The sequence below is a fragment of the Penicillium cataractarum genome (assembly GCF_028827025.1).
Source record: "Penicillium cataractarum strain IBT 29864 chromosome Unknown utg000008l, whole genome shotgun sequence".
Classification (NCBI taxonomy): Eukaryota; Fungi; Ascomycota; class Eurotiomycetes; order Eurotiales; family Aspergillaceae; genus Penicillium; species Penicillium cataractarum.
In genome coordinates, this window is record NW_026622744.1 from 2,697,086 (window position 1) to 2,724,712 (window position 27,627).

A 27,627-nucleotide genomic window follows, 5' to 3' on the forward strand; every position below is an offset into this window, starting at 1 on the left:
GCGGAAGCTGAGCTACCAAGTCCCACTTTAATCCCCCACTTATTCCCACAGTCATCCACTGTTCACTTGGTTAGTCTCTCTTAGTGCGCCCTCCCCGCGTAAGGGCATCGCCTCTCATTGATTCATCGATCGATTGACTCGGTTGCGATGATGTAATGATGCAATGGGGAAGTCTAATCTTTTCTACCTCGCGGAGCCAACGACGTCACGGGGTGTAAGGAAGCTTCCGGCCTTCCATCCCATCCATCTTTTCCCATCTCTTCCCCCTTAACTTTTTTTTTCGCTGTCTGCTACTGTTCCTTCTCGTCCTCGCGAGGAATGTAGATCAACCCTTTTTTTTCGCATTCATCCGCAGCTTTTCCATCATGGCAACTGCACAGCAAATGCCCCCGGGGCCCCGGTCCGCCCGGCTAGCCGATGACGGTAAGCTCCTTACGGATCGTCATACGAAATCCTCGCACTGTTCGCTGACTTTTGATGCGTCCCTGAAACAGCCGCGACCGCAGCACTATATGCGACGCAGCCTCGACGCAAGGCGTCTGTTCGTGATGCCTCCGCATCCGATGCTCAATACTTGAGTGAGTGATGCCCTTACTCCCCCTCGTAGATTGCAATGAGAAGACGCCGACCCCGCCATACTGATAAGCTATGCTCGACACAATAGATACACGAGCAACACGCGCCACTACCGATCTTAGCCATGCCTCCGCCGCTTCTGCCCTGGCGCATGCGAATCAGAAACCGATCGAAGTATGGCGCCCGGGTCGACTCACCGACGCCGAAAAGGCCGCGTTCCATGTGAAAGATTTCTCCCCTCCCGAGATTCCTCTACCGAGTACCCGATATAGCGCAGAAGGGTTGGGGGCAGCCATCCTTGCTGTGCGAGAGCAGAGAGCCATGACTGGCCAATCGCCAAACCAACAGGCCACCACCCAGCATGATGCTTCCCGATCGGGCCATATCCAGGATAAGGCGCGCCGCGCAGCCACCGGTGCATATGCGGCTCGCCAAAGGGCGGACTCTGCACCCAGTGAACCGGTCAAGACAACCGATTCGAATTGGGCGCTCTCTGCTGCTGGTTTATCGCACCGCGCTCAGGTAGAAAACGGAGGTCCTCTGGCCCACCTTGATAACGCGATGGAACAGAGCCGGATCACTCATGCAGCAAAGACTAATGCTCGTCTCTACACCTCCTCCCCGCCCATCGCGAGTGAAGTTCAAGAGCGTAATCGCAGGAACTCGCTCCATGCTGCAGCTCTCGTCATGGCGAGGGATATGTATGATATCACTGGTCCGACTGGCGAGGCTAACAACCTGGACCCCGCCGTCTCTGCAGCTCGAAACGGTCAGAGTCAACTAGAAGCACGGAAGACCGTCAGCGGAGCGACTGTATCAGCAGGCCGACGGGCCTTGACTTTGCAGGAAACGGCGCAAAGGCGGGCTGCAGAGAAGTTGGCCCGCATGCGAGATGAGCACGCCGAGATGCAGCAGTATTATGGCACCGCCCCTCAGCCTCAACGGTCGCTCCTATCTGCTCGACGAAAGAGAACCTCTAGTGACGCAGATGTGACTCAAGTTGACGCAGAACAATCGAGACAGATTCGTAATCAAATGTTCAGCTTGCGAAATAAAATGAACAAAGTCGATGAACAACGACAAAAGGATCGTGACTTGCTAATGGAAGCAGCCCGTCGCAACGTCGATGCTCAAATCCACGATATGGAAATGAGAGTATATGCCGACACTGGCCGAGCCCCGCCTTCCATCCAAAAACAATGGGATGAAGCTGCCCGAGAAAAAGTTCGCCAGGAAGCGGACGCCGCAGAAGCCGAGAGCGCCCCCGCCAATCGGGTCAATATCGGCGCATCACGGTACATGGACAAGGCTGATGTCGAGGCCGTTGCACGTTCCCGTGTTCAACCAACGCTGGACGAGATCACGGACCAAGCTGAGCGACGTAGAGCTGAAGAGATGGAGGCGCGCCTTGACGCGGAAGAGAAACAGAGGCAGGCTGCAATCCAGAAGGAGCGCGAAGCAAGTTTGAACCGAGCAGAAAAACGAGATGGTGGTGAGTTTTGATAGTAATCACGTTGACCAGGATACGACGAAGCTGATTAATGATATAGTTTCAGAGAAGCGTGGGAGCAAGGGACTAAAGTTCTTCACGTGGAAGCGAAAGAGCAAGCAACCGCAGGAGGAGAAGGCGGATGTCGAAGAAGCAGCAGCTCAAGAAGCGACTGATGAACAGCCCACTGAGGAGGCCCCTGTAGCTCAAGGGGCCGTGGTTGCGCCCGAGGCTGAAGAAGCTCCTGCTCCTACCCCCGAAATTCAAGAGCCTGTCAGCGCCGCTGCTCCAGAGCCCAAGGACGAATCCAAACCTGAGCAGGAAGCCGTATACGCTCCAAGTGAGGCTGTTCGACAGAACGGTGGTATGCCCTCCAGATCCGGCATGAAAAATCTGGAGGGCGTTGCTCCGATCTCTCCACCTGTTAGTCTCACATACGAGCCAGCTCAGGACGATAATCGTCCTGGTATGCTGAGATCTCACACCGGACCACGCGACGCTGCTGCCACCGGTGGAGTGTCCGCCATGCAAAATATTCAGCCCATTACCAGTCCACGCGCCGACTCGAAGCTCAAGACTTGGTTCCGCGATAGACTCGTTCGTCGCACAAGCGAACCCCAACCCTTGTACCCCCACCAGCCCGGTCCGGAATACAGCGACAGCGAGTCTGCGTTCACCGGGGGAGCAGCTCTCACCGGGAGAATCGAACCTCGCGGGGCAGCGCTAAGCTCGCACCCCGTTAGTACCGAAGACCTCGAGTCCGAGCACGGTGAAAACGGCGGAGTACATGAGGAGCCTGGAAACATCCAGCAGGCGGTGCAAAATGGAAATTCCAACGAGACTAGCAAGAGACATCGTCTTCGCCGGAGTTTGCTGAAAACCGTTTCACGCAACTCACAAGAGCTAAAAACTAACGGTACCGACCACAAGCGTCAAAGCTCCGAAGCTATTCCTACTAGCGAGTTGCAGGGATTACGTGACAGCGCTGTCGAACAAGGTCTGCCCGCACCACCCGTTCTCAGCGATTCTCTAAGTATACGCCGGCAATCGAGATTCTCTGAGGATCTATGATTACGATAATATTGTGATTTACCCTTTTCTTTGATCTAATGACTTTCAAGTTCTTTCGATAATATGGGCTGGCTATTTCTCTTGGCGCTCTGGTCGGAACTATTACCCAGGGAATCTCTGGCGTTGCCTGTTCAGTACATACACGAATCTTTGAATGACTTTTATTTTACTCTCATAATAAATTGATATGCCCCGAAGAGCCGAAATGAGATAATAGGAATTGCTCGCGCAGGTAAAGACTTCGCAATCGAAATACCGAGGGGGCTTCGCGGCTTTTCAACACCGAGCCATTGCACGCTAACATTCTATCCAAAGCACACCATTCTACTACAAAATATCCTTTCAACCGAGCAAAATGCTCGTTAACATAGCGATTACAACCCCAGACCCACCCCGCTATGAACCCCTCTCCCCTGCAGCGAAATTACAACCCCCGCATTTTCCAGGAGAATTGCCCAAAGCGTCAATAATCGTCACAAAAACATCCACCAATCCCAATCCTCGACCGGTGTATCGCTACCGCGAGCCCCGAGATACACAAAACAGATTTATACCGGTGATATTTAGTTCTAGCAGTTATGAAATCAGTCAGTGATGCTCGCGAAGAGATCATAGCCCCAAAATGCGGTTTTTCGCATTCCTCCCGTTGCTCCTTATCGGGGCGCTGTCGAGCCTTGTCTCTGCGACGGACAATGGCAAGACTACCGATGTTACTTGGGACAAATATAGTCTCTCCGTGAAAGGGGAGAGAGTATTTGTCTTTTCTGGTGAATTCCATTATATGCGTCTTCCTGTTCCGGAAATGTGGCTTGATGTGTTCCAAAAGTTGCGCTCCAATGGCTTCAACGCGGTATCCAGTGAGTAAACCGATATACTCCATACTCCACACTCCGCACTCAATCAATTGGAACCAATTCAACTAACCTTCCAAGTCTACTTCTTCTGGAGCTTCCACTCCGCCTCAGAAGATACATTTGACTTTGAAAACGGCGCCCACGATGTCCAGCGCGTCTTCGACTACGCCAAACAAGCCGGTCTGTATGTGATTGCCCGCGCAGGACCCTACATTAACGGTGAAACCTCGGCCGGCGGATTCGCCCTGTGGGCAGCGAACGGACAAATGGGCAGTGAACGAACCAGTGCCTCGTCCTACTACGACAAATGGCTTCCCTGGATCCTGAAGATCGGCAAGATCATCGCGGATAACCAGATCACCAACGGCGGACCGGTGATCCTGAACCAGCACGAGAACGAGCTCCAGGAGACCACCCACAGCGCGACCAACACTCTAGTTCTGTACATGGAGCAAATCGCAGCCGCATTCGAGGAGGCCGGTGTTATCGTGCCGAGCTCGCACAACGAAAAGGGTATGCGCGCGGAAAGCTGGTCGACAGACTACGAAGACGTCGGCGGTGCAGTAAACGTCTACGGCCTCGATTCATACCCCGGCGGTCTATCCTGTACAAACCCCGACTCGGGATTCAACCTCGTCCGCACTTACTACCAATGGTTCCAGAACTACTCCTACACACAGCCCGAATACCTCCCCGAGTTCGAGGGCGGCTGGTTCCAGCCCTGGGGTGGATATTTCTACGACGAGTGTGCAGCAGAGCACTCGCCCGAATTCGCCGATGTCTATTACAAGAATAACATCGGGTCCCGGGTCACCCTGCAGAGTCTGTATATGGCCTTTGGCGGGACGAATTGGGGTCATAGTGCGACGCCGGTCGTTTATACTTCGTATGACTATGCGGCGCCGCTAAGGGAGACGAGAGAGATTCAGGATAAACTCAAGCAGACTAAGTTGATTGGTTTGTTTACTCGGGTTTCTTCGGGTTTGTTGCAGACTGCCATGGAGGGCAATGGAACGGGTTATACTAGCGATGCCAGTATTTATACGTGGGCTTTGCGGAATCCCGAGACGGACGCTGGGTTCTATGTGCTTGCGCATAGTACGAGTTCGTCTCGTGCGGTGACGACGTTCTCGCTGAATGTTAATACTTCGGCTGGTATGTTTACTCATGCTGGTGTGCTCTGAAGATATCTTGACTAACTCGCTTCTTAGGTGCTCTGACTATCCCTGACATTGAACTGGATGGTCGCCAAAGCAAGATCATCGTCACGGAGTACGAAGTCGGCAAGGCCTCGAGCCTACTCTACTCATCCGCCGAGGTTCTGACCTACGCTACCCTCGACGTGGACGTGCTGGTGCTCTACCTGAACATCGGACAAAAGGGCGTGTTCGCATTCAAGAATGCCCCATCCCACTTGACGTTCAAGACGTACGGTAACTCAAACTTTACTTCCACCACATCGACCAATGGAACGCAGTACTCGTACACCCAAGGAGATGGCGCGACCGCTGTCAAGTTCTCCAACGGGGTTCTTCTATATCTGCTGGACAAGGAGACCGCTTGGAACTTCTTTGCTGTGCCTACCACGTCCAACCCGAACGTGTCCCCCAGCGAACATATTCTTGCTCTTGGACCGTATTTGGTTCGTGAGGCGAGTATCAGCCATGATACCGTTAGCCTGATTGGTGATAATGCGAATACCACCACACTGGAGTAAGTTGATTCCCATGGAAGGGTATTCGGTGGAACCGCACTTGCTAACCTTCTCATAGAGTCTACCCTGGTAACTCCCAGGTAACCAAGATCAAGTGGAACGGCAAATCGATTGCAACCAAGAAGACCGCATACGGCAGTCTCATCGGCTCAGCTCAGGGCGCAGAAAACGCCAAGATCTCCCTGCCCTCTTTGAAATCCTGGAAGTCTCAAGATACTCTTCCCGAGATCAAGCAAGACTACGACGACTCGCGCTGGACGGTCTGCAACAAGAGCACGACGGTCAACTCTATCGCGCCACTCTCGCTGCCCGTCCTATACTCGGGCGACTACGGATACCACGCAGGCACCAAGATCTACCGCGGTCGCTTCGACGGACGCAATGCGACCGGCGCCAACGTGACGGTGCAAAACGGCGTCGCCGCTGGCTGGGCAGCCTGGTTGAACGGCGACTATGTTGGCGGTGCCCTAGGCGATCCAGATCTCGCATCAACCTCCGACCTGTTAACCTTCAACAGCTCCTCCCTCCGGGACACCGATAACGTCCTCACGGTCGTGATGGACTACACCGGCCACGACGAGAACAACGTCAAGCCGGCCGGTACCCAGAACCCCCGCGGTATCCTGGGGGCCACCCTCTTCGGCGGCGGCAACTTCACCTCCTGGCGCATCCAAGGCAACGCCGGTGGCGAAGCAAACATCGATCCCGTCCGCGGGCCCATGAACGAAGGTGGCCTGTACGGCGAACGACTCGGCTGGCATCTCCCGGGATACACCGCACCCAAGAGCGCGGGCAGCTCATCCCCCCTGCAGGGCGTCTCGAACGCCGCAGGACGCTTCTACACGACAACCTTCAAGCTCAATCTCGACGCCGATCTGGACGTCCCGATCGGGCTGCAGCTCGGGGCCGCGGCTAATACCAGTGCGGTGGTGCAGGTGTTTATGAATGGGTACCAGTTTGGCCATTACCTGCCGCATATTGGACCACAGACGCTGTTCCCGTTCCCGCCGGGTATCATCAATAATCGGGGGGAGAATACGTTGGCGATTAGTCTGTGGGCGTTGACGGATGAGGGGGCGGCGTTGGATCAGGTGGAGTTGGTCGCGTACGGGGCGTATCGGACCGGGTTCGATTTTAATCAGGATTGGACGTACCTGCAGCCCAAGTGGAAGAATAATCGTGGGTCGTATGTGTAGGTGGAGGGATGGTGTATATAGTGTATTTAGGGGGGTGTTTAGGGCTGGAAAGGGGCGGTGGAAGAAAGAGCGTCTATCTATGGCCAATTTTGTCTTCCTATACAGAGTCTAGCTCTAGTTTACAGTAATTAGTTACACCTAGTAGCCAGTCTAGTCAGCAGAATGAAAGATAAACTGGTCTAAGCTCTCTTGGTGGAGTCCCCGGGGAAGTCCAGAATCAGGGCCGATGACAGGACAAAGAACTAGTTTCCAACTTATGTTAGTTAGCCTAGGTTAGGTTGCTTGACTGACGTTTTAGTACCCAAGTCTAGTCTCCTGTTTTCCTAGTTTTGTTGTCTACTGTTTCTAGTTTTCCTGCCCAACGTCCACCGCTATTTTGTACCCTGACGTCTAGACTTGACCGTCCAAACCCAGTTTCTAGTTAGCTTCTAGCTAGATCACTGGTAATTGAATCATGGCTTCCTGCATCTCCACCCGATGGGTCATCCACACGATAGTTCCCCCGTTAACCAGTTAATTAACTGAACAAGACTGTATCAATAATTTATCCACTTTTGACCACTTTACCCACTTTCTCTTTTAACGAGACTCTCCCTTCTCCACTTCTACCGCTTTGATTACTTTGACGGGCACCGACTTTGTTACTTTTGTCTCGACCCTTTCTTGCTCTTGCTTTGCTTTTGCTTTTGCTTTTTTGGCTCTTCAATCTCTCCAACTCCAACCTCAACAGTCAACGTCAAACCCTCAACTCTACACTCCAGCTTCCCCCGACCTCAATCTCTAATGCTCGCTCCTACTCTGCTCCTCCTCAACCCTAGTCGCTAAATAATCCCCACACTAGTCATGGCTCGCCAATCCAGTATCGATCTAGACTCGCCCGATCGCCCGTTCGATAACATCATCAACTTCCGCGATGTCGGCCGAACGATCAACCATTTCTGCGGCGCAGAGTGCGTGATCTTCCCATTCCTAGCTTTCGCATAGCGTCTGTCGAGATTGGAATATGCTGACTGTGACACCAGAGTTCTTAAAGAGGGTATTCTCTACCGCAGCGCTAGGGTAATTGACACACCCCTCCCACGAAGCTTCTCAAGCTCCTCCCGAGCGCGATAAGATATCATCGCGATCCAAAAAAGAAAGAGGAAGGAGTCCATCGCTAACGCGCAAAACCAGCCCGACGATGCCTCCGAGCGCGACAAGCGGCGTCTCGCCGAGGAACTGCACATTGCTACGGTAATCGATCTACGATCACAGTAAGAAATCCCCAGTTGCGGGTTTGTCTCAGACATCACAACAAAGAGAAACTCGATTAACACATCCCACAGAACAGAACACCAAATGGCGACTCGCAAACGGCGCGCAGAGATCGCCAGCGCAGGTTCACCCCCCGACGACATCGACTTGACATCGGCGCCCGTACCTGCCGAGCCGGACGAACACATCTGCAAGATTCCCGACTCTCAGCGCCTGTTCATCAGTCTAACGGGCAAATCCTTTGAACGGGCTTTGCTCAGTAAACTCGATTGGCCCAGTTATCTGTAAGTCCCTAAACCCAGACCCTTGCATACTGATAAATGCATCCCCCATCACCAAATCCACTCTCTCCATTGGCCTATCCAAGCCTCAAGGATCCTCCCAATTCCCCTAGCTAGCCACTGCCTCATCGTTTTCCCTTTCTATAAATCTCACTAACAAATAAAACCCAGCCGCGTCATCACCCTCGCCCTAACAGGCTACCGCCCAGACGCAATCCGCCTAATCGGCGAAACGGTCATGCAACCCCGCGGCCTAACCGGCCTCGCCCAAGATACCCTCGAATCCAGCATCCCCGAATTCCGCTCCATCTTCACCACCCTCGCCACATCCACCGCCTACCCAATCCTCATCCACTGCACCCAAGGCAAAGACCGCACGGGGATAATTATCCTGCTGGCCCTGCTCCTTGCGGGCGTCCGCATGGACGCAGTCGCGGATGACTATACCCGGTCGGAATTGGAGCTTGTGCCGGAATTTGAGGAGCGCATGCGCGAGATTAGGGTGCTTGGATTGGGGGAGGAGTATACGAGGTGTCCGCCGGATTATGTGCCGGATATGATTGGGTTTTTGGAGAGGAGGTATGGTGGGGTGAGGGGGTATTTGGAGAGGATTGGGATTGATGGGGGGATGCAGGAATTGATACGACAGAAACTTTTGAATCAGGTTTGATATTTTTTTTTTTGGATATTTTGCTTTTGCTTTTGCTTTTGCTTTTGCTTTTGCTTTCTGGGGTTGGGGGCGGTTTTTCTTCTTGCTGGGTTTGATTCTGGTTTTTGTTGTTGAAGGCATTCGGGCATCCATTTGATCTACTTTGGACGTTTCGGGCATTTGCTGGGACTGGATCCCTATTCACTTTTCGTTATATTTTTCTTTTGTTTGTGACTTTCTCCGGCCTTTGGTTGTGCTGGGAATTTGTGAAGTGACTGCTTGATTTTCTTTATGGGCGAGTCATTACGTTCATCATCGGCATGGCATGGGATCTTCTTTGTATACGACATAGCATACGTGGATACGATAATGATTGCAGCATGAGACATACACCTATACGTGAAATACAAGCACAGAAAGACATACTCTATTTAGAAATCTTCAAAAGTAACAATCGATCGAGTCAAACACGTAAAGATCATCTCCACTTTTATAGACATCGAACAGCAAAGTAGATAATATACAAGCATATACATGAACCATAGTAGATCCCCGCATTGATGACGCGATCCAAGCATATCAAACCAAAACAAAAAGGCAAAAGGTATCAGATCATCAAAAGTAAACAAACATCCAACGGTATGCATCAACGTGGCAGCATCATCATGACGTGTCATGGCAACGCCAAAAGCAAAAAAAAAGGCAGCACCAAAACTCCGCAAAGTTCAAACCCTCTATATCATTATAACCCAAACCTATACCGGGCGAATCCCCCACATTCCCAAAAAAAAAAGAGATCTATTTCTCAAACGCGCTGGCCGCGGTAATAGCTCGGCCCCATCGAATCCGTCGTCAACGGCTCCTCAATCGATGCCCCCGACTCGAATTCCCCGCTACCATGCGGGGTGGTCATCATACTAGCATGTTTCTCACCCTGGGGAACATGTGTGCGCGTCCGAACGGACGGTAACAAATCGACCACAAAAGAGAGGACGTAGCCGGTGAAAACGAACGCAATGACCCACTCGAGGATAGCGCCGACGTTCTTTTTCGATTTATCGCTGCTCTTCGTGCAGATGCCGAAGCCGATTGCGAGGCCGATTTCGATGATGGCGAATGTCACTTTGACGATGAAGCTGGCCAGGAGGACGCGGTGTTGGCGGCGGTAGAATATACCTAGACGCAGGTATTCGGCGCAGATGAGGACTGCGCTGATGATGTATCCGCCACTAGCAGCGTTGATCGATGTTAGTATTTTGCATTGGCATTGGTATTGTGGGGGGTATAGCCGAGTTTCGGAGCTTGTCGACTTACATGAACATCACCAGGAACCCGTCGTGCATGTGTGGGTGGTGATACGTATCGAAGATGGACAAGAGAATTAGACCCGCTGCACCGGCAATTGCGAAGATGATCGACGCAATGGCACATAATTTGTCCCAAAGGCCCTTATTCGGGACTAATTGGCCGGCATGGCGCAACCAGCGCTCTGATAAGAATGCCAGATCAAGAAACACGACGGTAATGACGCTGCCCGTGATGAACAGCGGTTTTAGTCCGTATGCGCCTACGTCTGAGATATACCTGTCCCCGAGCGGATGTCAGCGGATACAACGAAACAAGCAATGTTTCCGGGGGAATTCATCAAAAACGTACGCAATAGTCTGGCCCTTTTCCATGCTGGGGTAAATTGGTTTCCCGTCCCTGGCCCAGACACAGAGCATGGTGATGAGCATGGCTAATACATCTGATTAGATTGTGATCACGAAGCGAGAGTTATTAACAGGTGGTCAACTTACCAACCCACATGCACGCCGATATAAGAGGGAAGACCCAAAATGAGATAATCCACATCTTGACGATATCTTTTTGTCAAGTCGAATCTATATGTATTGGATATGCACCGATTCAATCTATCCGAAAGAACCGAAAGCCGACAATCCACCAATCGTCACACTGGCACTGTCTTCGCCGTTATGAGAAAAAAAACAATCTCTGCGCAAAATCCAAAGCGTTAGTCAAAGCGCATTCTTCAAGTAAACCTTGCACAACCGGTTCACCGACGTGCAACATGCAAATTGCAACATCAAGCGACTAGTAGTCACACACTCAGGTACCGAACACAACACTCCAAGCCAATCACCAAAGACTCACCCAACCAAAGAAGTATATCCGCGCACCTGCAAGAAATTCAAAAAGGAACCCAGTACTGAAAACCCCTCAGTAAATTCCTCTCGCGATCGACGGGACGCCTTGCGCCAAAGAAAAAGGTTAAGATTAAGGAACCGTGCAGATTATTGTTGTGGCGCTCGGGTAAACCAGGGGAATGTCTTCTGGAAACTTGGTTGTGGGAATTCGGGAAGCCGACCGGAGACAAAGTATACCGTGACGAAGAAAGGAGGAGAGTTGAAATCGAAGTCGAGGTTAAGGAGGAGGAGGAGGAAGAATATTATTATTCAAAGACAATAGCCCTTGGCACTTTCGATGCAGAGAAGGGAAATCTCGGTTGGTAATAAACTAATACCTAATAAGAACAAACAGGCAGGGGATCATCAGCCGACGTCATCACGGCCAGGAATCGTGCCGAATCGCGGATCCAACGGCATTGCCAGTCGTAATATGTCCCCACTCGGTGGCTCTGGCATTAACGGGCTGAGCAGGGAGAATTGTGTCGAGTCTAGATTACTAGAGCAGTAGGTAAGTTATTACCAATTTTCAGTCTTGCCAAGAAAGAAGGGCCTGGTGATTCGTAAGAAATGTTGTTGACTGATTGCCCTGCCACACCCGATCCACGATCTATGTGTGGCTGAGGAGAGAAGTCTCGCAATAATCCTACGGTAAGTCATTATTGAATCTAGGTATTTGAGTATTCGGGTGGCTTATGGATGATGTGGGTAATGTGGATGCGTGATATTGTATGCACTGGGGATCTATTCACGAAGGCCCCGATCTACCAAACGCCATTGCAAAGCAACATGATCCGTTGCTGGAAACCCATAGAAAAGAAGGAAAACAACGGAGAAAATACCGAGGGGGAGGGGGATAACACAAAATAATGAATGCTGAATGCCCATATAAAACCGAAACACATTAAAAAGGGCTTTTGGGGGGAAAGAGACACGGGGCCCATTATCATCATCGTCATCTACTCTTCCGCGCACGACCACTTCGACTGCCTCGACTACCTCCAGAGACTGTGCGCCTTTGTACCCCCGATGGAGTCGGACGTTGCACCACCTTGACGATCTGCACCTCCTCATCGTCACCCTCCTCGCTGCTTTCGGTCTCCTCTTCTTCCTCGCTGGACTGCTCAGAATCAGACTTGGACGGGCCACGACGACCGCCTCGCGGCTGTGATCCCCCCGATGAATGTCGATGTTGAGCTTGAATCGGTGACATCCCCGCGGGATGGCTCATCCGGCTTTGAGGTCCAACTCGAAGATCGGTGGGCAGCTGCGGCTGGTATGGAGGTGGTTCGACCCCATAAGGACTCATCGGCATAGGAATAGGGTTATAATATGGTGGTGCCCATTGAGGGTCGTCCGGTAAGGGCCGAGAATACATCGGCATCGATTGTGGACGACCGTTCGGAGGAGGATTAGGATATGGTGGATACGTTGGTCGGAGCGGAGAGTTGGACTGTTGAGGCCGCAGTGATTGCATCGTCGGGGTTCGTGGACGAGCAGATGACGAACTCGAAGGTCGGCCATGCGCAGCAGTGCCCCGGTTAGGATCCGGAGCGAAATGTGGGTAAGGACCCGTTTGTTGCTCGGACACTGCAGCAGCACTTCGTCGAGATACCGGGCGAGAACTGGTCGCGTTGCCACTCTGCTTGTTGCGACGTGAGCTACCGGAGCCATTGTTGTCGGTCTGTTGACGCTTGCGCTCCAAGGCATCGAGCTCGCGTTGTGAAAGTCGCACGTTTTTCTTCCCTAGCATCTGGGCGCGGCGAATGCGCTCCAGAGCCTTGTCCACCAATTGATCCTCCTTGTCTCGCATGGCCAATTGCACCGCATAGGCCACCGTGCTATCCTCATGATCGTACAGATCAAACTCCCCTCCCTCCACCGATTCAGTCTCGTCGGTCATGTCATCATACTCGGACCGCCTGCGCGGGCCCCGACTCCCATACTCCAGCTGCCGCATATACCCTGCGCGAGCCTTCCGCACCAGCTCACGCCCATACGCATCATCCTCATCCTCCTCGCTCTCAATCTCCTCCACTCGCCTCGAATCCTCCCACTGCGTGCGTCCTCCCCTGTCGTGTCTCCCCATTCGTGCCCCCGGTGGTCTTCCCCATCGGGGCATATCGTAAGGAGCTCGCGGCCGACCACCTAGACCGCCTCCTCGGAAAAAGCATTCTCGATCGGTTTGTCCATCAACGCGGCGTGGCCAAAGACGGTCACACCGGTGGCACCAATAAGCCACAGGACGGTAGAGATAGGAGATGATAGGAATCCCATGGGCACGGCGATGCAGAGCAGGGCCGTGTACAGCTGGGAGGTGTTGAAGCGGCGGAAGCCCAGGTCCAGGTCGCGACCATTCAGCTTGCTGATTCCCCAGAGACTGGCGCTGACGAAGACAATTGTGAACATGAGATACCAGTTGGTCAGCAGGCTGTAAACACTGAGCATGACGAAGACGACGGCATAGTTGCTGGAGAAGTGGCCGAGGTTGTAGTTGACACGGCTCTGGACTTCACCGAAATTGGCGGGCTTGGACAGGCGCTTGAGGTCAAGGAATTCGGAGACAGGGCGCAAGTTGGCGAAGCGGCTGCTCATTGACTGGCTGCGGATGCTGTTGAATCGGTCGCCGAAACGCGAGGTAATCGCGTCAATGGGGATTTGCATGGCCATGGTGAGAGGGTGGCGATAGAAATGAAGAAGAGGGTGTAGAGAGAGAGAGAAAGAGTGAATTTCCCAAAGGGGGTTCTCGTGAGTGAAGGTGAAGGTGGTGTGGATAAGAAAGTGAAAGAAGAGAAAGTCGAGGACACGAGATGACAGTTTAGGGGAAGGCCCAAAGTGGACAAGTTTCTGGTCCAAGGGAGGCAGTCACTTTTTTTTTTTGGCTTTCTGCCGGACTTTACGCCCTTTCACGGTCAAACTCGTCAGCCTAGAGTGAGTAATTTGCTGCTCACTCAGCCACGTAGAGTTACGATATTTTGATTGAAGATGTTCCCGTGAGGCCTGTGAAGGGCTAAGAATAGCAGGGTCCCATTTTCATGTTTGGTTGTTGTGGTGGGCTTCTGGATGCGGAAAGACAATTCCACCGAGTCAACTCCATCCACAAGAGAGAGAGAAGAGGGGAATATAGATTCAGTGGGAATTACTATGTTAAATAGGCTGTAAAATCCAACCCTTTCGTCACATACATGAGAGTCATCACTTCCCCCTCATTCTTGCTTGGTCCAATTGGGCCACGTCGGAGGCTTTTGCAGTGTGGAGGAGGCCGACCGCTTTTTCGCCCAAACGGTTTCCTCCTCCACGATCCACTGCCCTTAGCTCTTGCTGTTTTACAGTAGTTCCGACTCGACAAACTGATCCTCGATGGGCCCCTGCACAGCATAATCCTACTTTTCTCTTCCCCCCTCCCCGTTTTGCTCCGCACCTTTCCTCGGCCTTGCGGTGTTGACCGCTCTCTCCTGCAATTATGAAGACCGCCGCTCTCTCGTTGCTCCTGTTGGCACTGGTCGGTCTGGTCGCCGCCTGGTCCAAAGAGGGTAGGTGTCCACAATGGCTTCTCATGGTCCCCATATCGGAGCTCTCTACCTAGAGCCTCAATTCCTTGTATACATACTCATTACAATTCTTAGACTATGAGATCTTCCGCCTCCGCGATGAGCTGGCGACAACTGAAGGCACCAATGTGACCTTTTACGGTACGTGGCCCCCTATCGCAGTGGCAATCGCATACATTGGGGATGAACAAACAAACTGACCCAAATCTCTTCATAGATTTTCTCGAGGTTCGCCCCAATGCCAACCAAGAACAAATCGTCAAGGCCCACCGCAAAAAGTCCAAGAACCTCCACCCAGACAAGGTCCGCCGCTCCTTCATCGCCAATTACTCCAAGGACAAGACCAAGGCCAAGTCCTCCAAGGGGGTGAACGTCAACAAGGGTCCCTCCAAGCGCGAAGTCGACGCCGCCATCAAGGACGCCAATGCCCGCTCCGCACGCCTGAACCTCGTCGCCAACGTCCTCAAGGGCCCCAGCCGCGAGCGCTATGATCACTTCTTGAAGAATGGCTTCCCCCTCTGGAAGGGTACCGGTTACTACTACGATCGATTCCGTCCCGGTCTGGGTTCCGTGCTGTTGGGCTTGTTCCTGGTGTTTGGCGGCGCGGCCCACTATGGTGCCCTGTACCTGGGCTGGAAGCGTCAGCGCGAGTTTGTCGATCGGTATATTCGCCAGGCACGTCGTGCCGCTTGGGGCGATGAGCTGGGTGTGCGTGGTATTCCCGGCGTGGACTCGGTCAGTGCTCCTGCTCCTGCTCCTACCCCCGAGGCCCCCGAGGCTGGCGCGGTGGCTATGAACCGTCGCCAGAAGCGTATGATGGACAAGGAGAACCGCAAGGAGAAGAAGAGTGGTCGGGCGAATGGACGTGGTGTAGGCTCGGCCTCGGCTTCGGGTACCTCCACTCCTGTCGAGCAACCCACCGTGTCCACTGGGGAGCGGAAGCGTGTGGTTGCGGAGAATGGCAAGGTGCTGATCGTTGACTCGATTGGCAATGTCTTCCTCGAGGAGGAGTCCGAGGAGGGCGAGAAGCAGGAGTTCTTGTTGGATATCAACGAGATCCAGCGTCCGTCATTCCGTGATACCGTCGTCTGCAAGCTGCCCGTGTGGGCCTACCGCAAGACCGTGGGTCGCGTGCTTGGCTCATCGGACGCTGTGGAGGAGGAAGAGGACGTGCAGGCTGCGGAACTCGTTGACGAGGTTATGGAGGCCACTGCTACTAGCAAGTCTTCTGCCCGTCGTCGTGGCAAGCGTAACCAGCGGTCATAGATCGAGCTCCAGGGGGTTGTGATTTGAGTATGAGCTTCAATTTCGGCCGTGTTGTTTATTATTTGTACAACTTGATTTGATTTACAAAGCAAAAGCAATTGAAATGTAATAGAATAGATCGAATCCAAAACAAGGATACCCACAACTATGTGTTCACCCTTTGATCGGGTATTCATAACACTCGCGTGCCCTCCTACTAGTACAACATCCAACCAGCTCACTTCAAGTAAGCCCTCACACACAATGACATAGTAAACACCCACACCCCAGCTCTACCAGCCACGTCTCCAATTCCCTAAATCAAGGGTCCTACCAGTGAGCATCGACCGCAAATCCCACCTAAACCAATGTAGGGAAGACCAACGGGGCCCATACCCACCGTTGGGTACCGACCACTTCACCGACATATGGGGCAGTTTCGTACATAAAAGGGACCCCTCGGACGAGCCCCTCTCGTTACCTCTTTACATTTCTACGTCTTTCTATTCAGGATCCGCTATTTCATCGTTCTATGACTCATTTCTAGGGCTGCAAATGACTCAACATACATGCTGCTGAACGTGTCGCTTTTCTTTTCGGGGAATGGTAGGGCATCGCATAGGGAATGGTCGTTTAATTCAGTAAGCCTCCAGAACAAGGTTATAATATAACTGTGCGAAGGGGAATGGCGACAGAGAAAGGCAATGGAAATGGAAACAGGAAAGGACATAACAGGGGGAAAGCATCGAGGAAAAACACGTTCAATCGAGGGTAGGTATTCATGACAGTCGTTACGGGTTATCGATGTATCACCCCAAGGCAATTCGACTCCCAGCTTCTTCGTCTTTCACCTCGCCATCATATCATCAGTAGGTCTTCACTGGGGGGTTAAACATCTCAACCCCAAACCCCCGCGCTTCATCTCAAGCTCAAGCATCCGCTCAAGCAAACATCTTCGCCAAACTCACCAACCCACTCACACTCTCCGACAATCCCTTCCCAGCACCTCCAACCCCCTCCATCCCACCCAACCCCCCCCTCGCCGCGCCCGCACTACCCAGCGCACTCGCCACACCATGCGGCAACCTCAACCCAACCATCGCCAACAACTTGGGCAAAACACCACTGGTCAACAGCGGCAAAATAACCAACAAAAACACCTTCACCGGATGACGACGCGCGTAGCGGTAAATATCCCGGAAAAGCTTCTTGATCGAGTGAATCATGCGCTGGACAAAGCCCTCGCGCGGGCGGGCCCGGCGCGACGAAGACGAGAACGAGGAGAAGACGGAGGGACTGGAGGAGCGGCCGGTGGTGCCGCGGCCCAGACTGAAGATTGAGGGCGCCGAGTGTCGGCCGTGGTGGGTTGAGGAGTAGCCCTTGTGGCTGGAGGAGGAGGATTTTACGCTGCGGGTTGGTGAACCACGGCGGCGGACGTAGTAGCCTCCTGAAGAGGATTTGGTGGTTGAGGAGGGTCCGTCAAACCAGCCCATTGTAAGTGTAGAGAGAGTAATTGATTTGGAATTGGGGATGAAAGGTGAGTGTGTGGATTGTGTGTATGTTGGTGATGACCTTTTTGGATCAGATGGTGGTGGAATTATAGATGCCGGTCTTTGTTCAATTCTCGTTTGATCTTGATCTTGCGAGTGGAGTTTCTGACTGGGGCTGTTCCACAGTGATCTCGATTGCAATCAGAGTAGCGATAGTCGCATTCAATGCCGATGACAGAATGAGGCTGTCTAGAGAGTAGATGCAGATGAGATGTGTAGATGTCAATGTTGCTGCAAGTGCAGGTGCACGATATGCCGGCAAAGATTTCCTTTCGCCGAACAAATTCTGGACCAACTGTGTGGCAAAGGGCGAGAAAGTGGATGGAAAGAGTCTGATGCAGGTCAGGCCGCTAAAAGCTGCAGCGATGCGCACCTCGTCAGGTCTAGGCCGTGGTGTTGTGTACTTTCTATGGACCCCACCGAGGCAGTTTGCTGTATTGTACTGTAGTGGCGAACGGAGAGAAGAATTCAAGACTGTTTAGAGTGGTATGGAGACGAGAGAGAGATCCAGATCTAGGGGAGATCGTGAAACTCGTCAATCTACGAGAGGGGTTAGAAGAAGGTGACCCCCTGGGAAAGTAAATGTCGGTGGCTGGGGGAGCGAATCGCACGTCAGCTTGTCTTAGCGGACTTTCATAGTAGTAAGACCGCAACACCCGTCCTCCGTTACCCTATGGTTGGGTTGCGGGTGCCTCGACACCTTGACACCTTAAACTTGTTTGTCACATGTTCTGTGGGTTGGCCTATCGGCACTGGGCTGCTGAGCTCATCTAGGTGCACCAATCGGATTTCAACAGGTCTGAATTTCAAAGAAGCCCCTAGCTAGCAATTTGGTGGGCAAAATAATGACTAATACATGCGGGTCTATAGTAATTCCTTCTTCCGAGTATCCACTCCTGGTTCTGCTCCGACATGGCCCTTTAGCCTCAGGCATCAAGGCTGGACCGACGTCACTGGCGTCGACCGTGGTTCTTATACTCATGCCTGTTCTTCGGGGCTTGCTCTAGTTCATTTTGATTCCCTGCTCTGCTTCACCTCAAAATGCCTCGTATGTACATTTTCCAGTCATGGAGTATACTGCGATAAACTGACCACCAATCTCCCCTACAGAAACCCCAGATTACTGTATGTCTATACTCCAGCCCAGCGCCCAACGATCGAGCCTAACGATTTCTACAGACAAGATCCTCGGCGTGTCCAGCGATGCGACCCAGCCGCAGATTCGCAGCGCATACAAAAGGCAAGTAGACCAAAAGTCTTTAAGCAGCAAAGATTACCAGACACCCCTCATATCCTCGAACGACCATCAGACTAACATCTCCACAGAGAATCACTAAAATCCCACCCCGATCGAGTCCCCGCCGACTCCCCAGAACGACCAGCCCGAACGCAAAAGTTCCAAGAAATCAACGACGCCTACTACACCCTCTCCGACCCGACCCGCCGCCGCGAATACGACCAAACCCGCGCCTTCGAACAAGCCGAAGAAGAAGTTGACGAGGAAATCCCCCAAGGCACCCACAGCTTCCCATGGTCCGCCTTTGGCTTCGGCAGTCGTGAAGAGCGCGACTCCGATCAATTCGGGTCCGTCTTTGAGGAGATGCTCCGCGAAGAAGGGCTCGCTGAGGAAGACGGTAACCGGCGCACTCGGCCCACGGGTCGGTTTTGGGCGATCGTTGGCGGTGTTAGTGGGGGTGCTCTGGGCTTTATCGTTGGTAATGTTCCCGGTGCGTTGGCTGGTGCTGTTGCTGGGAATCGGTTGGGTGCTGTTCGTGATGCCAAGGGGAAAAGTGTCTATGAGGTTTTCTTGGACCTTCCACAGCCGGATCGGACGAGGCTCTTGAGTGAGTTGGCGGCTAAGGTGTTTCAGTCTACGATGGGTCGGTAGAGTCGTTTTTGATGATTGGATGGGAATTATTATTGCTTGGATTTGGCGTTGGTCTTGTCTGTGTTTTTTTTTTATGGGCACCTGTGGGATTGGATGGAATTGGGATACAGTATACGCAAGTGCTGTGGTGGTCAACGTATTAGTCTCATTAGCTAGATGAAGTATGTAGATATGTGAATCTAAATGATCAAGAGATATGCCATTGTCCATGACCCATGTACAGAGCGAGTATGTGCAGGGACCATGCCAAGATTGTCCAGATCGTTCTTATCGATAACGAGGGCTTATTTACAGTGCCACTTTCCGACCAAGTACCTTCTTATGGACCATACACTTATTACAAAGAAAACTGACCACATCGCAACTAACCTTTTCCGATTCCAGCACATGACCATAATTAAGGCATTGCCTCCAATTTAAAATAGTCTAGGTGGCATTCCGCCAGTTCCAATAGTTCTGGACCGTCGCCCACGCTAGCCAACACTTTGAACCCCCCCCACCCGCGCTCACCGCTTGCGGTCAAAAAGGACACCCCTCAATCAAAGGTCTATATTTATCCCCGCCCTGGCCTCGCTGGTTTTTCTCCTGTTCTTTGACTTGACATTGTTAATTGCGTCCCCAAAATGACTACCGCTACAGCTGTTTACCCCACCTTGGAGAACCGTCCCCTCAAGGACACCATTGTTCTCTTCGATGTTGACGAGACCCTGAGCAAGGCCCGGCGGGTATGTTTGCGACAACACCCTCTTCAATGGAGCAATTGCTAATACAATGACCTTCTTACTTTAGTCTGCCACCCCTGAGATGCACGAGCTGCTCTCTCAGTTGCGACACAAGTGCGCCATCGGATACGTTCGTACCTACCATCCTCTTTCCTTCCTATGCCACCGTCGCAATCTAACAAGAAAACACCATTCAGGTTGGCGGCTCCAACTACGTCAAGCAGCAGGAGCAGCTGGGCAATGCTACCACCGAAGTGACCACCCTGTTCGACTTCTGCTTCTCCGAGAACGGCCTCGTGGCCTGGCGCCTGGGCAAGCCCCTCGACAGCAACAGCTTCATCCAGTGGCTCGGCGAGGAGAAGTACCAGGATCTCGCCGATTTCTGCCTTCGTTATATTTCCAACATCAAGTTGCCCAAGAAGCGTGGTACTTTCATTGAGTTCCGCAACGGCATGATCAATGTCAGCCCCATCGGACGTAATGCTAGTATCGAGGAGCGGAACGAGTTTGAGGCGTATGTTCATACAGCTCCGAAGAATCAGCTATGCTCGATGGCATAGCAGGGTATGGGAGAACAATTGGCTGACAATGGAAACAGCTATGACAAGATCCACAACATTCGTCGGGATATGGTCGAGGCCCTGAAGAAGGAGTTCCCCGACTACGGTCTCACGTAAGTTCACGCCAACACAGCAGAATTCACCGTAAATGTATAAAGCTAACCATCGTTCTGCAAATCACAGCTTCTCCGTCGGTGGCCAGATCTCCTTCGACGTGTTCCCCACCGGTTGGGACAAGACTTACTGCCTGCAGCACGTTGAGGCCGAGAAGAACATCTCCGGCATCGAGTACAAGACCATCCACTTCTTCGGTGACAAGTGCTTCCCCGGTGGCAACGATTACGAGATCTATTCCGACCCTCGCACGATCGGTCACTCTGTCGATGGTCCCGAGGATACCATGAAGCAGCTGAAGGAGCTCTTTGATCTTTAAATCGTTGAACGAGTTGCGCCGTGAGTTATCCGCGGAAGTGGCATGATGTTGCGAAATAGCGTATGCATATTGAAAAGCTTGGAAGAACCCGTTATAAGGGGTTTATCGGGTGCTCTGAAAGATTATTTGTCGAACGATAGTCGATAGAAATCAATCCTAATTTCATGAACTGTTATGATGAATGTCTGACCCTTGGTAATCGCGTCTGTTTTGGTGTTTTCCGGAAATTTGCGGGGCGCATCGGGGAAAGCGTCGATCTTCCAAGGTTTCCCGATCCGCTTTTAGTCATCCGTCTTATTCTTTGCCTGCGTCACAAATCGCATCCAACCTTGAAACCACAAGAAAAGTCTCTCTCATTCTACCCTGTATGGGATAAAACCAAATCCTCGAACTATGGCGTCCCAAAAACATGTCGCGGAGGTCCCGCGCAACCTCTTGCCTCGCTTGACCTGGAACAGCGCCTCCTCTCGGCCAACCGTCACTCCCTCGCATTGTCCCGCACTCACAAAAAGACCGACGAACTCCTCTCAGGGCTGGAGTCCTATCAACCGTCAAATCCACTCTCTCACCACTCGTCACCAGTCCTCCCGGGCCTTTTCCACTGCCATCCGCGACTCCCACTTCGTCTCTCCTGTTTCCCGTCGACCCTCCGCTTCCACTACGACACACCCAGCCAGGGAACAACCTCTTACCAGTCCGATCCGACACAATGGCGTTTACGTCGCGGCATTCAAGCCTGCACAGCGCGCATTCCATGCGACACCTTCTCGACCCCGTGATCACCATTTTGACACCCTGCGCTTCGTCAAGAGGCTCCAGGCCGAGGGGTTCAGCGAAGAACAAGCCGTAGCCATGATGAGAGTGTTGAACGATATCATCCAAGAGTCGATTCAAAACTTGACGCGGACGATGGTCCTCCGTGAAGGTACGCACCTTGACACTTGCGCGAGTCTCGTCTCTGCCTTGCTTCACACCTCATACCTAACAAATGTAATCCCGTTATAGATTCGGAGCGATCAACGTACACCCAAAAAGTCGACTTCGCCAAACTTCGCTCCGAACTCCTAAACGCCGACTCCACCGAGGCACAACTGACCCGCTCATCGCACGAGAAGATCGCAGCGGATCTCGCAAAGCTTAACTCCCGGCTGCGCGATGAGATTGGCCGTACGCAGGCGTCCGTCCGATTAGATCTGAACCTCGAAAAGGGCCGGATCCGCGAGGAGGCTAATGGCCAGGAGATGCGGATTAAAGAGACGGAGACACGGATTGAGCAGGAAGTTGCTGGTCTGCGGGAGCGTGTCGAGGCTGTCAAGTTCTCGACATTGCAGTGGCTGATGTATGGGCTCCAAACTCGTTTATCTCTTGGTAGATTGATGCTGACATATTCTTTGCTATAGGGGTGTTTGCACCGGTACTGCTGCTTTGATTCTTGGTGCTTGGCGCCTGTTTATGTGATTTGCTGGTGTGTATAGATTTCTGGGTGTGCATGGCTACGGAGCGTGTTTTCTTTTTGATTGTACATTATTCGTGAGACAGGGTGTCTCGACTTGGTGTCTCCTCGAGTGGACTTTTCTTTTGTATCATTACTTAGTTTCCGCTCTCTCTCCACTCTGGTTTGTAGCAGAGATGGTTTAGACAGTGATAAAATTTGCTTCTTTTCATTTGATCTTGTCTGCGATAGGTCCCCTCTTTCGCTTGACTAAGGGTCCCAATGCTGTACGAGGCAATTTGACAACACAACATACAGACAATTTAACACAACTTCTAGTATGGATAATTTTAATCAGAATGAAGTACTTGACTATAACCCATTTAGGCAGGCACTTCTGCAAAACGAATTGTACTATACCCGGACACCGTCGGCCCCAAATAAACGCTAGTCCGTCGACGTTATAATAGCAGCCGATGCTCGGCAAACGCTATCTACACCAAGCTTTCACGACCAAATTTCCCCGAAAAGCCCCCCTCTAATGACGAATCCTCATCTAATACATCGTACACTCTCCATTCAAGCGAGGCACCAGGATCCCCTCGCAACTGCCGAACTCCCGGTTGGTGTACCTGGCACCTTCCCCTGAAGCTTATCTTGCGGGGGGCCAACGCGGCCTGGCCTGCATGATCGGCCGTGACTGTTGCATCCTCGTGCGGAGCACATGGATTTAATCTCCACTAGTCTGGTACCGGCCTGCTTGGGGATTATGGCGTTGTTCAAGTCGTTAGCGTCGTGGTTTACCCGGCGAGTTGATTTCGGAAACATAAAGGCGACCCCTCCCATCGTGGATGAGCTTGCTTTGTTGCTGGTATTGTTTTTGCTTCTTTGGGGGGGGCTATCTCTGTATCGCGACAGTGGTCGATACTGAGGAATTCTGGGAACTTTCACCCGTCTCAAGGAGTTCAATTTGCAGTTTCAAAGGACAGATCGGAGCACGTTGTTGCCTCGTCTGGTGAATTTAGCGACTCGAAACGACCTAGATCGAATTATCGGGTAGATCGTTGGTTGTTAAGAGTCAACCTCGTCGCTACCATCACCATGATGCTCCTAGGCTTGTTGCTTGCTCTTGGGCAAGTTGAACGCATTCACGCCGCATCATCTACAGGGCTCCTCGATGTATTCGAGGTCTACCAGCCCGTCACATTTGCTCCTAAAAGTGACAATGGCTGCAACACGGAGATGTTATTGATGGATCACGTCTTTGGCGAGAGCTACGGAGTGCCGTTCGTAGGTAAAAATTGCCCTACTAGCTTGCATTTTTGGGAGTAGTTCTAACCTCGGTGACATCTAGGAAGCTATGAGCCTCCAAGCTGCAAGTTTGATACCGTCAGAATCAATATGACCGTCACTTCTAGCGGTCACCAGTATGATCGACTGGCTCTGATGTATCTGGGCGATGCAGAGGTCTTCCGTACCTCGACTGCTGAGCCGACGGCTACGGGAATTGTGTGGACATACATCAAGGAGATGTCGCAGTATAATGCTTTGTGGGCAGAGCCGCAGAAGTTGATCTTTGATCTGGGCAATATTATTACGGATGTGTATACGGGACCATTCAATGTCACGTTGACAGCGCACTTCTCCTACACCAAGAATGCGAGAAGCGCAGACATTATTCTTCCCATCTCGGCCAAGAACTCTGCTTCCAACTCTTCGAGTGCGTTCACGGTTCCTACCGATAACACCACTGTCTCTTATACCATTCCCGACACGGTTTCCCGGGCTGTGGTTGCTATCTCTGCCTGCGGTCAATCCGAGGAGGAATTCTGGTGGTCGAATGTTTTCTCCCAGGATACTGAAGATTTCACTACCACCGTTGGCGAGCTATACGGTTACACTCCTTTCCGAGAGATTCAGCTCTATATTGACGGTATTCTTGCTGGCGTCGTGTGGCCATTCCCCGTTATTTTCACTGGAGGTGTGGCTCCGGGCTTTTGGCGACCAATTGTCGGCATTGATGCCTTTGATCTTCGCCAGCCGGAGATTGATATCTCGCCTTTCCTACCACTGATGCAAGATGGTAAAGAACATTCGTTCGAGATCCGGGTCACCGGTTTGAATGTCACCGGTGAGACTGCCTCCTTTGCTGACACCGTGGGCTCCTACTGGGTCGTCACTGGCAACATCTTCCTCTACACCGGGGAAAAGGCTAGTTCGAAGAAGAACACCGTTCCTCGAATTGAGGCTCCTGCGCCTAAATTCACTGTCACTAGACACCTAGCGCAGAACAGTACCGGTGGAAATGACACATTGTCGTATTCGGTGACAGCAGAACGGACCTTCACTGCAACATCCTCCGAGTACTCGTGGTCCCAAAAGCTGTCCTTCTCAAACTACGGCTACCTCAACCAAGAAGGATACAGCCAAGTCAACAAGCAACTTACTTCAGGAAAGAACACCATATCACAACTCGGAAGCAAATCAAGCTCCAACGAAACCACATTCAGCTACCCCCTCCTCGTCAACGCAACCTACGGCATCACAACAAACTCCCTCACGATCGATGCATGGATGGAGCGAGGTCTGGAGATTGAATCTTCTGGTGGTCCGGGCTTATCGACTTACACATTCGTCTCCGGACCGTCTCAGCTGTCTACAACCCAGTCTGGTAATGCGACGTATGAATCGGTTACGGGGTCCAGCTCAGTTTCGACTGGTAACACGGCTGATGAGTTCAAGAGCGTTGCGAATGGGGTCTCGTATTCGAGATCTGTTAGCGCTGTGAATGGCAGTGTGGTCTCTGATACTCAGGGTGCTGCGAATAAGGTGTCTAATGATATGACTGCGTTGGGTCGGGGGAGTGTGCGGAGTATGTTGGGGAGAGGACCGGGTAGTCCGTCGAATTAGGAGTTTGTGGGCTATCTGCTTGCATTGGTTGAGGATCATGGATTTTGTTGATCATAGAGAAGATCCGTGTGTCGTGGCACATGAATAGACCGATTGTTCAATTCCAATCCCTAAATTATACTGAAAGATATTCTCATTAAGTGCCAGATATGGAGATGTATCGAAAGTGGATTCTTCGGAAGCTTTAGCCAAAAAGATGAAGGCTGTTTGTAGGTTAATTAGATATGGGTGCTGAGGGCATGAGAGAAAGCCACGAAGAATCACAACAAGCATGCCTATGGACTAAGTCGAGTCATTATACCACAAACTGGAACTTTCTGTGTTTCTTAGACACTGTACGGTTTTAGACCATGCCTTTAGGTATGGGTATTCTTTTCAAAATATGGTACAGTGAAAGATAGATATCCCAGCCTCACTTTACATTGCTATCTGACTACATTGAAGATAGGTAGTCGCAGGTAAGCGTAATATATTAGGGGCGCTAGATATCAAATTGGATAAACTTAGCCCTCACTTTGATACTAAGATTCTTAACTCTCTAAGGTATTTATCTCTCAATATTCTCTCTATTCCCACTATCCTACATCAAAACCAGATCCTTGACCATCTACCTTCGAATAAAGCATCCCAAAGCCCCAAGATGGCAACCTCCTCGGGGCAGAAACAAGGTGAAAAGCGCACTTTCGATGAGATGAACAACGCGAGTCCCGATCAATCCGGATTCCAGAGGTAAGTACTCAGCAAACATTTCTATCTATCATTACTTATGTTCCAAGGTTTTTCAACTCAAAGGAACTATCGGATATCACTGTTATTTCCGGCAGCCAAACTTTTCATGCGCACAAGGTCATACTCTCTGCTCAATGCGACTACTTTGCTAGTGTGTCTAGCGGTCCATGGAAGGTAAGTGGCTTCCAGTAGAGCCAAATCAAGTTCTTACTGACAAGAGGGTAGGAGTTACAAACCAACAAAATCACTCTGAAGGGAGATCCGCCCGGCATGGTCGAGGCGATTCTTCTATTCATCTATCAACTCGATCCCTATTCCACCCCGATTGAAGTGTCCCCCACACTTTTCAGTGTCATGCTCTATGTTGCCAATGACAAGTACATGATTCCGAAGCTCAAGGTCCTCGCGAAGGAGACAACTGCGACTCTACTTAGGGGTACCAAGGTACATGAAGACTTTCCGAGCGTCATTTCGGAGTTCTACCACACTACCAGGGAGGATGACCGGGCCCTCCGTGACCTCATTTTGTTGACCTCACATCGGCATCTTGATGCTTTGAAGTTGAACAAAAACTTCCAAAAGGTTCTGCGAGAGACCAGAGATTTCGCAAGCGATCTAGTTCTTCTCCAAAGGGGTTATGGACTTGATTCATTTTCCTGCAAGAGCGGTTATTGCAAAGCCGTCTGGTGGCTGATGCCGGGGGCTAGCTCTTCCTACCGGTATTGTCCGCATTGCCGCTCAAGTATTGCTAAGTCGTAATGCGGATGTCAGCTTTACGATGGGAAAGAGAGCGAGCACTAGCTCATCCTAGAAGTTGTTGAGCATCACATGCCGCCACCTATGCACGAGCCTTAGCTCATATATCCAATCTCAGAGCATGTTATCAGGTCCTATTCCTCCTCAGTAGAAGATCTATAAGTCAGGCGTACTACCTTTGATACCACAACAAGCTGGTACCGAGTGATCAGACTTGGGTTCTATAGACAATCGAATTATTGCATACTAATACAAGAATGACTTGAAATCAATATTAGGCAATGCAGGTGTTATCATTTTCCATGACCATGACAATGACTAACACGTCTGGATTACTTTTGGGGCGGTGAAATGGCAAGCATCAGTGAAAACACAGGTTTTGGTATTTCATGCTGCGGATTCATTTTACGCAGGAACTTAGCTATTTGGAATAGTCATGCGGGTATTATGCGCTTCTTCGTGGTGTGATAATGCGAAGTATTCGTGCATATGAATGTAGCTTCGTCCAATCGCCTCCACGACTCTAAGAATGCCATCCAAGAAGCTCGGAGCTGATTGGTCATACACCACCTACCCCGCCC

The 27,627-nt window shown here is 51.6% G+C and overlaps 13 protein-coding genes across 13 annotated transcripts; 9 read left to right on the top strand and 4 right to left on the bottom strand.

Moving 5' to 3' along the window:
* Nucleotides 1-365: 365 nt before the first annotated feature.
* N7496_010128 (uncharacterized protein) lies at nucleotides 366-3,136 on the top strand (the record flags this gene model as incomplete). Its single annotated transcript, XM_056703041.1, has 4 exons — nucleotides 366-423; nucleotides 495-578; nucleotides 665-2,068; nucleotides 2,127-3,136. 4 exons carry the CDS (start codon nucleotides 366-368, stop codon nucleotides 3,134-3,136), a joined length of 2,556 nt encoding a protein of 851 aa, XP_056552041.1.
* A 622-nt stretch (nucleotides 3,137-3,758) lies between these two features.
* On the top strand, nucleotides 3,759-6,900 carry N7496_010129 (glycoside hydrolase family 35 protein; the record flags this gene model as incomplete). The annotated part of the gene is made up of 4 exons (XM_056703042.1): nucleotides 3,759-3,993; nucleotides 4,069-5,145; nucleotides 5,202-5,703; nucleotides 5,763-6,900. 4 exons carry the CDS (start codon nucleotides 3,759-3,761, stop codon nucleotides 6,898-6,900), a joined length of 2,952 nt encoding a protein of 983 aa, XP_056552042.1.
* Nucleotides 6,901-7,743: 843 nt separating this feature from the next.
* Nucleotides 7,744-9,105, top strand: N7496_010130 (tyrosine-protein phosphatase; the record flags this gene model as incomplete). The annotated part of the gene is made up of 5 exons (XM_056703043.1): nucleotides 7,744-7,850; nucleotides 7,923-7,959; nucleotides 8,074-8,153; nucleotides 8,226-8,438; nucleotides 8,607-9,105. 5 exons carry the CDS (start codon nucleotides 7,744-7,746, stop codon nucleotides 9,103-9,105), a joined length of 936 nt encoding a protein of 311 aa, XP_056552043.1.
* A 784-nt stretch (nucleotides 9,106-9,889) lies between these two features.
* Nucleotides 9,890-10,938, bottom strand: N7496_010131 (Frag1/DRAM/Sfk1 family protein; the record flags this gene model as incomplete). Its single annotated transcript, XM_056703044.1, has 4 exons — nucleotides 9,890-10,313; nucleotides 10,399-10,668; nucleotides 10,741-10,822; nucleotides 10,884-10,938. The coding sequence occupies 4 exons, from the start codon at nucleotides 10,936-10,938 to the stop codon at nucleotides 9,890-9,892; spliced, it is 831 nt and encodes a 276-aa protein (XP_056552044.1).
* A 1,287-nt stretch (nucleotides 10,939-12,225) lies between these two features.
* N7496_010132 (uncharacterized protein) lies at nucleotides 12,226-13,392 on the bottom strand (the record flags this gene model as incomplete). The annotated part of the gene is made up of 1 exon (XM_056703045.1): nucleotides 12,226-13,392. The coding sequence occupies one exon, from the start codon at nucleotides 13,390-13,392 to the stop codon at nucleotides 12,226-12,228; it is 1,167 nt and encodes a 388-aa protein (XP_056552045.1).
* A 26-nt stretch (nucleotides 13,393-13,418) lies between these two features.
* On the bottom strand, nucleotides 13,419-13,940 carry N7496_010133 (putative COPII vesicles protein Yip3; the record flags this gene model as incomplete). The annotated part of the gene is made up of 1 exon (XM_056703046.1): nucleotides 13,419-13,940. The coding sequence occupies one exon, from the start codon at nucleotides 13,938-13,940 to the stop codon at nucleotides 13,419-13,421; it is 522 nt and encodes a 173-aa protein (XP_056552046.1).
* Nucleotides 13,941-14,733: 793 nt separating this feature from the next.
* Nucleotides 14,734-16,087, top strand: N7496_010134 (uncharacterized protein; the record flags this gene model as incomplete). Its single annotated transcript, XM_056703047.1, has 3 exons — nucleotides 14,734-14,803; nucleotides 14,897-14,962; nucleotides 15,039-16,087. 3 exons carry the CDS (start codon nucleotides 14,734-14,736, stop codon nucleotides 16,085-16,087), a joined length of 1,185 nt encoding a protein of 394 aa, XP_056552047.1.
* Nucleotides 16,088-17,007: 920 nt separating this feature from the next.
* N7496_010135 (uncharacterized protein) lies at nucleotides 17,008-17,559 on the bottom strand (the record flags this gene model as incomplete). The annotated part of the gene is made up of 1 exon (XM_056703048.1): nucleotides 17,008-17,559. One exon carries the CDS (start codon nucleotides 17,557-17,559, stop codon nucleotides 17,008-17,010), a length of 552 nt encoding a protein of 183 aa, XP_056552048.1.
* A 1,098-nt stretch (nucleotides 17,560-18,657) lies between these two features.
* Nucleotides 18,658-19,504, top strand: N7496_010136 (putative DnaJ chaperone (Caj1); the record flags this gene model as incomplete). Its single annotated transcript, XM_056703049.1, has 4 exons — nucleotides 18,658-18,664; nucleotides 18,727-18,741; nucleotides 18,796-18,871; nucleotides 18,943-19,504. The coding sequence occupies 4 exons, from the start codon at nucleotides 18,658-18,660 to the stop codon at nucleotides 19,502-19,504; spliced, it is 660 nt and encodes a 219-aa protein (XP_056552049.1).
* A 623-nt stretch (nucleotides 19,505-20,127) lies between these two features.
* On the top strand, nucleotides 20,128-21,219 carry sec53 (phosphomannomutase SEC53; the record flags this gene model as incomplete). The annotated part of the gene is made up of 5 exons (XM_056703050.1): nucleotides 20,128-20,229; nucleotides 20,294-20,356; nucleotides 20,424-20,740; nucleotides 20,825-20,899; nucleotides 20,970-21,219. 5 exons carry the CDS (start codon nucleotides 20,128-20,130, stop codon nucleotides 21,217-21,219), a joined length of 807 nt encoding a protein of 268 aa, XP_056552050.1.
* A 393-nt stretch (nucleotides 21,220-21,612) lies between these two features.
* On the top strand, nucleotides 21,613-22,677 carry N7496_010138 (CCDC90 family protein; the record flags this gene model as incomplete). Its single annotated transcript, XM_056703051.1, has 3 exons — nucleotides 21,613-22,144; nucleotides 22,225-22,558; nucleotides 22,620-22,677. The coding sequence occupies 3 exons, from the start codon at nucleotides 21,613-21,615 to the stop codon at nucleotides 22,675-22,677; spliced, it is 924 nt and encodes a 307-aa protein (XP_056552051.1).
* A 1,075-nt stretch (nucleotides 22,678-23,752) lies between these two features.
* On the top strand, nucleotides 23,753-25,561 carry N7496_010139 (uncharacterized protein; the record flags this gene model as incomplete). Its single annotated transcript, XM_056703052.1, has 2 exons — nucleotides 23,753-23,945; nucleotides 24,006-25,561. The coding sequence occupies 2 exons, from the start codon at nucleotides 23,753-23,755 to the stop codon at nucleotides 25,559-25,561; spliced, it is 1,749 nt and encodes a 582-aa protein (XP_056552052.1).
* Nucleotides 25,562-26,560: 999 nt separating this feature from the next.
* Nucleotides 26,561-27,049, top strand: N7496_010140 (BTB/POZ protein; the record flags this gene model as incomplete). Its single annotated transcript, XM_056703053.1, has 1 exon — nucleotides 26,561-27,049. The coding sequence occupies one exon, from the start codon at nucleotides 26,561-26,563 to the stop codon at nucleotides 27,047-27,049; it is 489 nt and encodes a 162-aa protein (XP_056552053.1).
* Between the last annotated feature and the right edge of the window lie 578 nt (nucleotides 27,050-27,627).